The 12315-nt window shown below is 53.4% G+C and overlaps 1 protein-coding gene across 1 annotated transcript in view; it reads right to left on the bottom strand.

Annotated features, from left to right (window-relative positions):
• XYLT1 (xylosyltransferase 1) overlaps positions 1–7500 on the bottom strand; it is a 304182-nt gene extending 296682 nt beyond the window's left edge. The window contains 1 exon segment of the mRNA XM_047713155.1: positions 7031–7500. Coding sequence (XP_047569111.1) covers positions 7031–7387 — 357 coding nt within the window. The 5' untranslated portion in view covers positions 7388–7500.
• Between the last annotated feature and the right edge of the window lie 4815 nt (positions 7501–12315).

The following is a 12315-nucleotide window of genomic DNA, read 5'->3' as shown; positions in this document are numbered from 1 at the left end:
AAATCATGCCCTCCCGTGGCATCTGGTAGAAGGCAAACTTCCAACACAGAGAAATCCTGTTCCCCCTCCCCACGGTTAGCATCACGGTTATAATGTCTGCACCCCGTGAGTACGGGACAGCTGGAGCCATCTCTCCACCCCATGAGCTTGACTCCTTTGGGCTTAATCAATGTTGCTCAGGGCCAAGGATTACAGGAAAGGATTCGCTAGGAGGAGAAATGCTAGTCATTAGCACCCACAGACACATTAGCCTGGATTAGATACCCAGATAAGCCAGCGTCAGCTGGGCTGGGACAAACCAGGCCAGAGGTGGAACAAACTCATTTCCCTGTCCGCAGAGAGGGCCCTAGAGGGGCAGATCCTCCTTCAGAATTGACTCAAGCAATGCTCTTCAGTGCCTCCTCCTCCCCACCTGGCTGGGGGTCTGAGCTCCTAGGCCCTGACACTGACAATGCCAGGTTCCCTGCTCAGGACAGTGCGGAGCTGGTTAAGGTGACACCGTCCCCCCCTCCCTGCTGCTCTCTCTTCAACACACTGCTTCAGTGGGGGAGGGGGCAACCCTAACCACAGGGACACAACCTGATGAGTATCTGCGGGCAAACGGGTAGTTTCTGTTGCAGGCGGAAGGAAGTGCCCACGAGACAATCAGCCTGCGTGTTCTCAGATACATCCCTGCCCTCCCCGGGCTCTTGGCAGGCTCCTCAGGGGCTCCTCCAGAGAGAACCACAGAGCAGCTGAACCGAGCGGGTGGAGAAGCAGGAAGCCCACTGGGAACGAATGAAAGGTTGTTTCCACTGGCCCAGGAGCCTTGCAGAGCACCCTCCTTCCTTCCTCTCCTGGCTGGAGAGAGCTGAATTCAAAACTCCTTCCTCCCGTCAGCACGGCAGGTCAAGTGCAACCCTCATACGTATGCTGCACATTTGCCATCAAGTGATACCTTCCGCTCCAGGACCATAACATCCTGGGCTCAGGACTGGGCTTCCTGACCAAATCAACTACCTACGCGCCTCCTTAAATGAGTTCTGCAGTTCTGAGGTTAGGGACCCTGGAAAGATGCTTATAAGAGGGAGGTGGAGAGCAGAGCGGGTAAGAGCCTGGACTGTCTGGGTTCAAATCCTGGCTCTGCCATTATAAGGTGAACCCTGGGAAAGTCGATTAAGCTCCTCCCTCTGCCTCAGTTTCCTCCATCGCGTGAGGTTTAAATGAGTTCTCGCTTGTAAAACACCCAGGACGGGGCCTGGTTATAGTAAGAACCGGGATGACTAGAATACACATTCGCTAAAGGAATAAAGGGGTTAATGCATAAGGGGGGGTGGGGGCTTCAAATGGTGCCCAGCACGTTATAGCTGCCACATGGAGACTCATTACTGGTACTATTACTCCCTGTCTGTGTCATTATGTAGGGGTCCGATTCCACAAAAACGGCCTATCTGCTCCTTTTCCTAGGGTCGGCACATTTTTGGAAATCTGCAGTCAGAACTGAGAGAAGTGGGATGAAGACTTCCAGGAATCACGTGGCTGCATCTGGGGTTTTTCAAAGAACGGCGCAGACACGGCGCTCAGAAACCCATAGGTGCACTGGACGAAGGCGGACCTCACTTTGTTGCCCTGCTCTGCGGCTCTCCCCCCTGCCCCCGACTGCACTCTCAGGGAGCAAGCCGCTTTGCCTCTCTGAGCCTGTTTCGGCAGCTGTGAGAGGGGTACAGCCACAGTCCTAGCCCACACAGCCCGGGAGATTCACTGAGACGGTGAAGGTAATAACTGCCAAGTCCTCATTTTTCCTGCCGCACAACCAGCACTCAAAAGACCCACAATTTCTGGCCAGGCGTCCTTAGTTTAACTTCTGTGTAAGTTGGAGAGCAATCTCCTTCTGTCCCGGGTTTTTCGTTTCGTTTCGTTTTCTTTTGCGTGTGTGTGTGCACGGGAGCATCTTAATAAGATAATGTGTGCGAAACATCTAAAGGAGGCTTGGCATACAGCTGGCACTCAGTAAGTACCAGTGCTCCTCCCTCGACCACATTCCAGCCTGCTCCAAGGCGAGCTCACTCCCGGGCGTTGGATTCACTCGCCTGCCTTGGCTTTCACACAAAGCCAACTTTCCATGGGAAAATGAATAATTGCAAAAAATTGCTTACTTTCAAACATACTAAGATTTTCTTTGCAAGAACAACAGCTCACACTGCGGCGTGTTCGTATGCCAGGCCCCAAGCAGTTCACATGTATTAATACATCTCATCCTCACATGACCCTTGGCGGTAGCTCGGATAGTCAGAGGAGCAGAGCAGAAGGATTTGCCCAAGGTCATGGAGATGGCCAAGAGCAGAGCCCGACTTGAACCCAGCTGTGTCAGACGCAAAGACACTTAATGGTCTCTTTCCTGGGAACTGGGGCCTGGCTCCCATTTCCCAGGACTTTTTCCTCCTGCTCCCATGCCTTTTCCTTCGAACTCAGGTTTTGCTGGGGTTGAGTTTATGTTTGACTTTTAGTTTTGCCCGAGATCTTTTCTTCTTGGTACTGACAGATGGAGACCAGGGTCCACAGAAATGGGAGAAATGCAAAGAAAATGGGGAGCATTCTCCTAAGGGACAAGACTCAGGGCAGTGCTCACCAAAAGACAGAGAGAAGGTCAGCCATTACACCACACACACTGTGCAGTCTGATGATGGTGGCACCATGGATTTGTCTTTCTGCATACAAATTTATGGCCCCACGGATCATAAACAGTCTGCGTGAGAGGACAGCTCCTGACTACAGAGATATTCTTCTTTTTTTTTTCTTTAAGCTTGTATTTATTTGACAGAGAGAGAGAGAAAAAGTAGGCAGAATGGCAGGCAGAGGGAGAAGGAGAAGCAGACTCCCCGCTGAGCAGGGGATCCCCGATGAAGGGCTCAATCCCAGGATGCTGGGACCATGACCTGAGCTGAAGGCAGACGCTTAACTGACTGAGCCACCCAGGCACCCCCACAGAGATATTCTTAAGGATATGTTGTTTTCTGGGGAAACATACACACACGTGTGCACACATGTGCAATGTCAGATGCCTCAGTTCAAAACACCAAATTTCCCTTCCCATTAAGACCATGGATCAAAGTTGGACAATCCCCAGCAAACAGGGACTAATGCCTTGGCTTCTTATTTGCAAAACACCAAGTATTTTGTCACATAAACTTGGAGAAGATTAAAAAGAAAAAGAATTGATAAACGAGAGAGAATATCTAGAGTGTGGCGAGATGGAAGGAAGGCAAAGTACACATATACAATTACATATATGCACCTATGTGTCTAATAATTTCTACTTTTATTTATCTGTTCTATTTAGCATTTTCCAGTATATGATTAAGCAGATGGCAACATTTGCAGTAAGATAAATATTGTTCAATGATGCATATTTCTGTATACAAAGTGTAATGTATTGCTCAAGCAAAATAAAACCCCATTGAGAGTGTGAAAAAAAGAAAATCCAGCCATCAATAAAATACCCTCTGTTCTCTCTGGTCTCTCTGAGAAGCCACACCTCTCGGGCCGTTAGAACCAGAGGTGATCTGGATACAGTGAACTAATTTTTCAAAGTCACTGCCAACGTCTGAAAAAGTCCTGAGTTATCTGAGTAATGTGAAGTATGAGGAACTTCTGCCAAAAAAAATCAACAGTTCCACGGGGTCAGACGATACAGAAACCCCACTCGCCGTTAAGGATGCACGCGCATGGAAGGGCGATGAAGAATTTCGCTCCTTGAATGAAACTTACTGGATAGCAAATTATCTAAGGGCGCAAGGAAAAAACGGGACTCCGAGAGGATCACAGGAGGCGAAGGGAAAGAAAATAAACGTCCGTTATGTGAACACACACGGCTCTCTTTCATTTGTCCCCAATCCCTCCAGAACCTAGAAGTGATCTTTTTGACACTCTCCCCAGTGTGTTTCCTCCCTTTAGAAGTGAGCCCATCTGTTTCTTGAATTCTGAGATGACAGTCAAAGCCACAGCTTACAGGAGACCCAGTGAAGGACTCGGTGTCTCAGCCACACCTCTGCTCCAATCCACCCAATAATTCTAATATTTAAGAGCTTTGGAAGAGGCGGAGAGGGAAACAGGAGCTTGCAAATCTTTGATAGATATGCCCCTCTCGTCACTATCCTCATGCTGTCTCTGACTCTGCTTGAGAAACTGCATGTTTCTTCTTGGCTCTTTAAAATGCACCAGAAATACAATCAGGTCCCTCTACTGGGGCACCACTCCCCAGACAAAAAAGGCAGCAGGTGAAGAGACTCTGGGACAGTGGGCACAAGGAAGCAGCAAGGTCTTGCTTAGAAAACGCTCTGGACACAGTGCCTGCCGGACACTCTTTGGGACACACCCACCAGCACCCCCAGCAGCACCAATGGGGCCACAGACTCGTTTTGCCTGCACGAATTGCACCTGCCCCACCCCACTCCACCCCACCCCACCCCACCCCACCCCAGCCTCAAGAGAGCACAGAGATGAAGCATCATGTCCCAAGCATGTGTCTCACCAGCTCTCTGAGAAAGCCATCTGGAAAATCACAGGGATTTTTTTTTTTTTTTTTTACCGTCCCACTTCTGAATCTATCCTCCAAGGCATCGTGCTAGCAGCTCAGGCCCCGACAGCCCACGTGTTGCAAGGGCCTGAGTGGCTTTCGAAAAGGTCTGGTCCTCTCCCAGCCCCGCAGCCCAAGCTCAGGCGTGTTGTCGGACTTTGGGAACAGCCTGCCCCCTTCTGGTCTCCTTGAGCTCCATGGAAGGGCAGGGGCTGGGTGGGCCCGGCTAGAGGACAGACCCCCGGATCCCTCCAGCATGTCTGCGCTGTGATTTCAGGATCTAGCAGTGCATGGGGGTAGAAATGGGGCAGGGAAAAGAGGAGACAGACAAGCAGATCAAATAAAATACAAATCCAAGGGACAGAACAGTTCACAACAGCGCGGCAGACACCCTCAGAGAAGGGAGGAGAATCAAAAAATAAAATAAAATAAAATTTAAAAATCTATGTCTATAACCGAAGGTGAAGAAATTGACACCTGGGGAGACCCAGGGCGGGGGACAGTAATTAAGCCCACAGATGAAAGCAGAGTTTCAAAAAGCAGTGCCACTCTGCTGCTGGAACGGGTATGCCAACAGGAATAAAAAAAGGAAACGACACGCTCCCACCTACCTTCCCAACTGCAAACCTCTCTGCGGCTGGGCTGGGAGGTGCGAGAATAGGATACTGAAGTGAGCGCACACAGACAGTACGGATGGAGAACTCAAAACGACAAGGACCCAGGAAGAAATCCAGGCCTCCTTCCCTCTTGCCATTTATTTCAACAGGTGGTCTTTGCACCCAAGATACACCTCCCGGTGCCTGTCTGATTCCCAGATGCAAAGGGTATAGGAAGCCCCATGCCGCCATCTTCAGCCCACATTTTCCCACTCTGGGCCAGCAGTGCATGTGCTGACCCCCACCCCGGCACTGCACCTCCCAGTAGGGCTCCAAATCCAGAACCAACATCGAACTGCATTTCTCCCCAAACACATTACAGTTCAGCCCAGGAGTTCAAAGGCAGTGTCTGGGAGTACCCTTCTCTGGAACTACAAGGCCACAGGACATTGGGAATGTTCTGGTTCTCCATCAGGAATCTCCCTCCACTCCCCTCCCCACAAACAAGGGAAAGATGTCCACCTGCTACTCACGCAGACAACCAGCAACGTGAAATGCCATCACGTCACCTCCTGGGGCACAAAGAGCCGCACTCTGGCAAAGAGGGTCACCATTGATTCCAAACAAGTTTAACAGAACAGAAAGCAGCACGCTGTGTCTGAAGGTAATCTTCAGCGAGGGCTCCCAGAGCGACAAACGACACAGACATGCATTCAGTGCCAAAGGATTCTGAAACTAACCCCTGACATCTGATGTCCCCCAGGGGCTAGAAGAACCCCTGTAGGCAAATGGCATAAGGAAGATAAAGACAGACACACTGCACATTGTTATTCCTGAAGACAGACACGCACACCCACAGGGCACAGAGAGCCAGTCCCAGAGTTGAGGACTCTGACCTCCTGTCCTGTGTGTCCTAGCTCAGTGGGCTCAGCAAGGCAACCCAGAGAAGGTGTAAAAGACATCACTAGAGAAGTTGGGGACAGGATAGGAGGACACCCAGGTGGCCCCGGAAGGTCTATGGAAAAACCAGTTTCAGAGCTCAGACTGTTCACACCCCAGGAAAGCAAAGAAAACCCAGAAAGAGCCGAAGTCGTGATGATGTGGTCAGAGACACAGCTGGTGACATTAATCGGCTACGCACAAGACAGAGAGCCACAGACAGCCATCTAGGAGAAGGGGCCATGCCCTGACACTGGACAGCTTGGTGAGGAAAGTCAGGGAGGGCACCAGGAGAGGACAAGGTTAGAGACGGAGAAGGTAGAGATAGGAGTAGCAGACAGCCAGACATGGCAGACAGGAGATCTAAAGTAAGACCAGGCGCCCAAGACTGAATCCTGATTCAGGGAGCCGGCTGGGGATTTGGGACACCGATCTTAGACCGTGTCTCAGACCAGGAAAAGACAGCAAGCAGGGCACTGAGTTGTCTGCACTCAGCTCAGCAAAAACCAGAAAGATGCTGTGAGCACCACCCATGAGCAGTGGCTGAGGATCCCGGGCAGGATCCAAGCACTCAGACAGTGAGCGAGGCACCAACACCCACATGCCTAGTGCAAGTCGGGGCGCCCAGCAAGACTGACGGGGAACAGGAACCCAGCCAGGCTCCGGTAACCCCCAAAGCGCCTCCTCTGGAGATAACTTCCCCAGACCCCAAGGGGGCAGTCCAAAGACTCGGGATGGGGCAGCCCAAACGGCCCCCTGAGCCTCGGCAGGGACCCCGCCCCGGCTTCCAGGGAAAGAGATGGGGAGCTGGCAGGCTTGGGGAGTCCCAGTCTGATGCCCAGAGTTCAAAGGCTGAGGGGAGAGGCAGCTTGGGGTCGGGGCTGCCTCCTTCTCACCCTCCCTCCCTCCCTCTGGGACGCGAGCCGAAAGGGCATCTTACCAGCGCCCGCGCGGGCAGTGCCCCCCGGCTGGCCGGCTGCTGCGCCCGGGGTTCTCCGGGGCCGCCTCCCCGCGCCCGCGCCGGGGCCCCCCGTCCTCCTCCTCCGCCGCCGCCGCCGCCGCCGCCGCCTCGGGCTGCAGCCGGCCCGGCGGGCAGGTCCCGGCGCTCCCGGCGCGGGGCCGGGGGCGGTTGCTCCACGCCGCCGGCCGCTGCGCCCCCGCGGCGCTCCCCGGCCCCAGAGTCGAGGCTGCTGAAATTCCACACGACCAGCGTCTGCAGCAGCAGCACCGTGAGCGCCGCGAGCAGCGCCGAGTGCGAGCGCCGGGCCAGCCTCCGGGCGCACGGCGCCGCCACCATCTTCGGAGCGCGGCGGGCGAGCGGGGCGCGGGGACCCCGGGCGCTCCGGGCCGCCCCCGCGCTCCCCGCGGCTCCCGCGGCCGCCGGCTGCCGCTCGGGCTCGCGCTCGGGCCGCCGCCGCCGCCTCGGCTCGCCGCTGCTCCTCCTCCTCCTCCGCCGCCGCCGCCGCCGCCGCCTCCACCGCCGCGGCGCGGAGTTTTCAGACGGGCAGGGACCCGGACGTCACCAGGAGGAGGGGAAGGCGGGGAGGCGGGGAGCAGGAGGCCGCGGAGGGGGCCGCGGGGCGCGCGCGCTCGGGGAAGGGGCGCGCAGGGCGGGCGGGGGCCTGGCCCGCGGGGCTCTCCTCCCCCACAGCCCTCCGCCGGGGGAGGGGGTGGTGGCTGGCCGGGGGCTGGCGGGGAGGTAGGGTGGGGGGTGCGGAACGCGGGCCGGGGCGGCGAGGGGCGGGGCCTGGGGGCGGAGCGAGGGAGGAAAAAGGAGGAGGGAAAGGAAGGGGGTGGGGGCGAGCGGAGAGGACGCACACCCCCCATGGCAAGAATAGGAGTGGGGTGGGGGAGAGGGGGGCAGTTTCCACGGCGGAGAAAAGGGGCGAGGGCAGAAAAGCAGGGGAGCTCTGGGTGAGGGTGGACGCGCTCAGAATCAAGGGGAGGTCAGGAGGATCTGGGGGTCCTGAGATCCTGCCTTCCGTGTGGGAAGCCAACACGAGGCAGCTGAGCGGAGCGGGCTCCCCGCCCCGGAGTTTGCAGACCAGGTATATTCCACGGGCACAAAGAGTGCCGGGCAGGTGGAGACGTGAGAAACGTTATCAGGAGTGTCGGAACCACGGCCGGGTCTTACGCAGCGGGTCCCTGGATCCCTGGCTTGAAGAGGCAGGGAGGAGGCTATGAATGACTCTCTGTGAGTGACTCCTGAGTCACACCCCACCCTCTAGAGCCAACTATGTCCTAAGTGCTTCCCTGAGTCACTTCTCTGGTCCCTAAGGACGAACAAGCCAAGAGACTCCAAACCCAGTTGGCAAGCAAGTGCTTTAGTTGCTAAGGGGGACTCAGTGGAGTTTCTCAACCTTAGTGGCTTCCAGGTCCAGAGTCTGGTCCCTGAGCCGTCCTCTAGGTGTTTCCTCCAATCCAACCTAAAGCCTGCCTTCCCTTCCGTACAGGGTTCAGCTCCTGGGGGAATGGGTCTTGCCTTGAAAAGTGGAGTTCTCTCCTATCTGGGCTGAACTGCCCCAGTGACCTTGAGCCAGGAGGACTCCTCCCTGGGCTTGAGCTTCCTTTCTGTCAAAGAGAGTTCAGACTGACCATCCCAATGGACTCAAGTTTCATCCCCAGCCTACTCTGACTCAGTCTTTCCAGTCTCTCTCCCTCGTCCTCTCACCCAACTACCCCGACACACGGAGAGTGGACGGCCGGGGCGGGGGGGGGGGGGGGGGGGTGTCTCCCAGACAGGCCTTAGCATAGGAGAATACAATAGCAGATCAAACCCGCAGCTTGTAAATCAGGGACTGAGGGGAGCTTGCATCTTGTCTGCTGTGCCTATAAACCTCATCCTCATTTTGAAAGAGAAGAAAGTGGAGGAATAAACAGGATCTAGCAGAGAAGAGGCAGAGAGGGGAAAGATGGTTTCACCCACTCATCAAGAATCCACACACATCAAACTGGTGTCACACCAGGGCCACGTGCAGGGACCCAAAGGTGAGTAAGGCTCAGTCTCCCCTTCAACAAGCTTGGGGTCAAAAGGGGGATCCAGATGCAGATGCTGGGCACTGAAGAGCATGGGGTCAGTGTCACTTTAGAGATGTGCACAGAGTGCTAGGTGGTAGAGGCCACCTAGAAAATGCTTTCTGGACTCACATCACAAGCCAACCCACTTCCCTGAACTGAGGGTATAAACTGCCAGCTAGTGGGGGGGTTCTACAGCTAGGGGATTCTACACTGAGGACTAGACTCAGCATTCAGGGTATCTCCAGTCTTGTCAGACATCTGAACAGACATAGGGGCAGTCCCTTTGGGCTCAGCCCACCCAACCATAAGTGAAACAGAAGAACAGAGGCTTCTTTGGCTTTCTGTCATCTGTTTATCACTAGAGAATATATTGGTTGTAAGGAATTAAACCTCTATTCTAACTGTCTTAAAAATAGAGTTTACTGGTTCATATAACTGAATATTTCAGAGTAAAGACATCAGGTGAGGTTTTATCCAGCAACTCAGGACTATGACTTTGAATTCCTTTTCTTTCCATCTCTACTCTCTGCGAGCCTGGCCAAGGTTCCATATATCACCGATGGCTCTGGGGAGCAGCCAGTGTTCCTGTAACCACCTGGATGTTCTACAGGGATCAGGGTCTTATGGGAAGAAAAGAATAGGTACAGGGGAGGCAGGCACCATTATCTAGTCCATAGGGCCACTTTGATGCTACATGACCTTGGGCAAGGCGCTCCCCTCCAAGGACTCTGGTTTCTTTTAAGGCCAAATGATGGACTGGATGAGATGGTCCCCAAGCTCATCATGTCGTGTCCCCAGAACCCTTCCTCGGGGTCTAAACAGAGCTTCCCAATCCCAGCAGAGGCTGCCCTGGGGACTCTCGGCATCCACGCCCTCCAGCCCATTTTTTTGCTTCAAGGCCTCTGCTGCATTTTTCTTCCTCTAAGCAACAATGATGTTATCTGCTTCCTGCACGTGACACGTTTAACCATGGTCCTCTGAGGCCCATGCTCTGGTTCAGCTCCCTTGGAGCCACTGGCTGAAAGGGTAAGGTTAAGGATCCAGGCCCCCAAGTCCCTGGAGAGAGACACACACAGAGAGAGAGAGAGAGAGTTGTTTGTTTATCTCAACTCATAAAAAGCCATGCGAGAAAGAGGTTTAAAAGCTCTGGGCAGGTTATGGATGCCATAAACAGCTTATGTGAGGTTTTCAGGATGAAAAATCACCTGAGATAGAAGGGCAGGAAGGCAAGCTCCTGGGGTCGCCAAGATTATTCCTCCTGCCCTGAGACAGACCGACAGCACCTCAAGCATCTGCACAGAGCCTGATGCAGAAGACAGGGCGGAAGTATGCGAGCGGCAGCGGCTGTGGCAACAGCGGCAAGTCCTTTTAGAATTTTTAAAGCTCATTCAGTCATTCAACACAGATGTATTGGACCCTATTATGCGCCAGGAACCATGCTGGGCAAGAGAAAAATAGATATGAAGAAGATTCCCTAAGGATTTTTTCTTTTTAAATATGGCTCCTACTCTCACATTAACTGAAAGCCAGAGCTCTAAGGAAGTTCCAATGATGTGTGGGATTCCCTCCACATCCCCACCCCCAAATCTTGTTTGATCATCACTTTCAAATGAGGGGAGAGAAGATCAGTCAGCAAGGAGTTCTGAGCTCTTGGGTGTGCTCAGGACGAAGCTTGGAGCTGGGGGGGAAATCAGGGAAGAAGGGTCTTCACCCTGAAGGAGCTATCAGACAGATGTCCAGCTCCGCTGCTTTTTATCTGAGGTTTTCCGCCTCAGTTAAGTTCCTTATGCCTCAGTTTCCTCATCTGTAAAATGGGGGGATGATAAGAGGGCCTTCCTCACAGATTTCTTAAAAGGATTAAATGAGATAAACCATGTAAAGGGTTTTTCTATAGAGACTGGAATGCAGTAAATAAGTCATAAAAGGTATTGTTCATTTCATCAATAACAGTAGGGCAGTGTCAATGATGAGTGCCCCAAGGGGGAAAAAAAGGTAGTTAGGGAAGGCTGCCTGGAGGAAGCAGCATTACATCTAGCCCTCCAATTTGATAAAACACTCCCAGTATGCCCAAGAGCAAGGATCTTTTCTGTCTCTGGCACTCTGCATAGTGCAGGACATGGAGTAAACCTCGGGCATAGAATGAACACCCGCTCGTGTATCGGAGCTTACAAGTTGGCAGAACCCATCACCATCTTGGCACTTTTTAGTTGTGTGATTTTTGGCAGTTGCTTAACATTACTGAACCTCAGTTCTCCAATCTGTAAAAGGCAAAGAGAAATAATGTTTACATCCTAAGGCTGCCGTGGGGCATGGGATCAGGGTACGGTATGAAACAAAGTGCCATATATTTCATACTAACTGTTGGCACCGGCCAGTGTCAGTACTGATGGAAGGTTGGCCTGGCTGTGGCAGCAGGCTGGTCTGTAGGGAAAGGCTCTCCCCTTCTCTAAAAGTACTCCTGACAGAAGGTACCAGAGAGGTAGGGCCTGACATGCCTTCTTCTGAATTTAAATAAACTTCAGCCAAAGAGTCACATGTAGTCAAATATGTGGATTGTTGTTGTTATTTTTTTTTTTAAATCTCAACCTGCCTTCATCGTAATGTGTCTGTTTCTTTTTGGTTTCTTAGAGCCTGTTTTTACGCAGGCTCTGTTCTGACCCTGACTTTCCTCTTAAAAAAATGTAAAACCTCCCCCTCGGTTTCACTTCAGCATCAAACAGAAGGCAGAAACATGGGCTCCCTGATTCGCAGTGTCAGTGGGAGGGTCACGCACAGAACACCATCGCATCGCTAGGAACCTCTGGTTCTCTCAGACAAGCACATGCAAGCACCATGATTCCTGGGCAGGTGGAGGTCAGAGGAGCCAGGATGCCGGAAGCCACACACCCAGCCCCGCCCCCCACCCAAGCACATGAGGCCACAGACACGCATCACCTGTACCCCGCCTCCCCCGACTCCACCCAAGAGAAGGAAACAGCCTCTGATCCAAGCACAGACATAGGTAGGTGCCCTGTCCTGCCAGACACCCAGCTGTGTTCTGACACAGGCTGCCGTTCCAGGATCAGCAGAGGGAGCTCTAGGTAGCAAATAACTTTCCTCTGCCAGCATACTTTCCTGTAGAAAAGATCTGGAGACAGCAAGGAAAAGCAGGAGTCCTAAGGGGAGCTGGCATCTGCCCTGCACAGAAGGGACCCCCAGTCATTTGCA

Source organism: Lutra lutra, chromosome 18 (genome assembly GCF_902655055.1).
Source record: "Lutra lutra chromosome 18, mLutLut1.2, whole genome shotgun sequence".
Lineage (NCBI taxonomy): Eukaryota > Metazoa > Chordata > Mammalia > Carnivora > Mustelidae > Lutra > Lutra lutra.
Note: the sequence above shows the minus strand (reverse complement) of the source record. Positions and strands in the feature narration are given on the sequence as shown.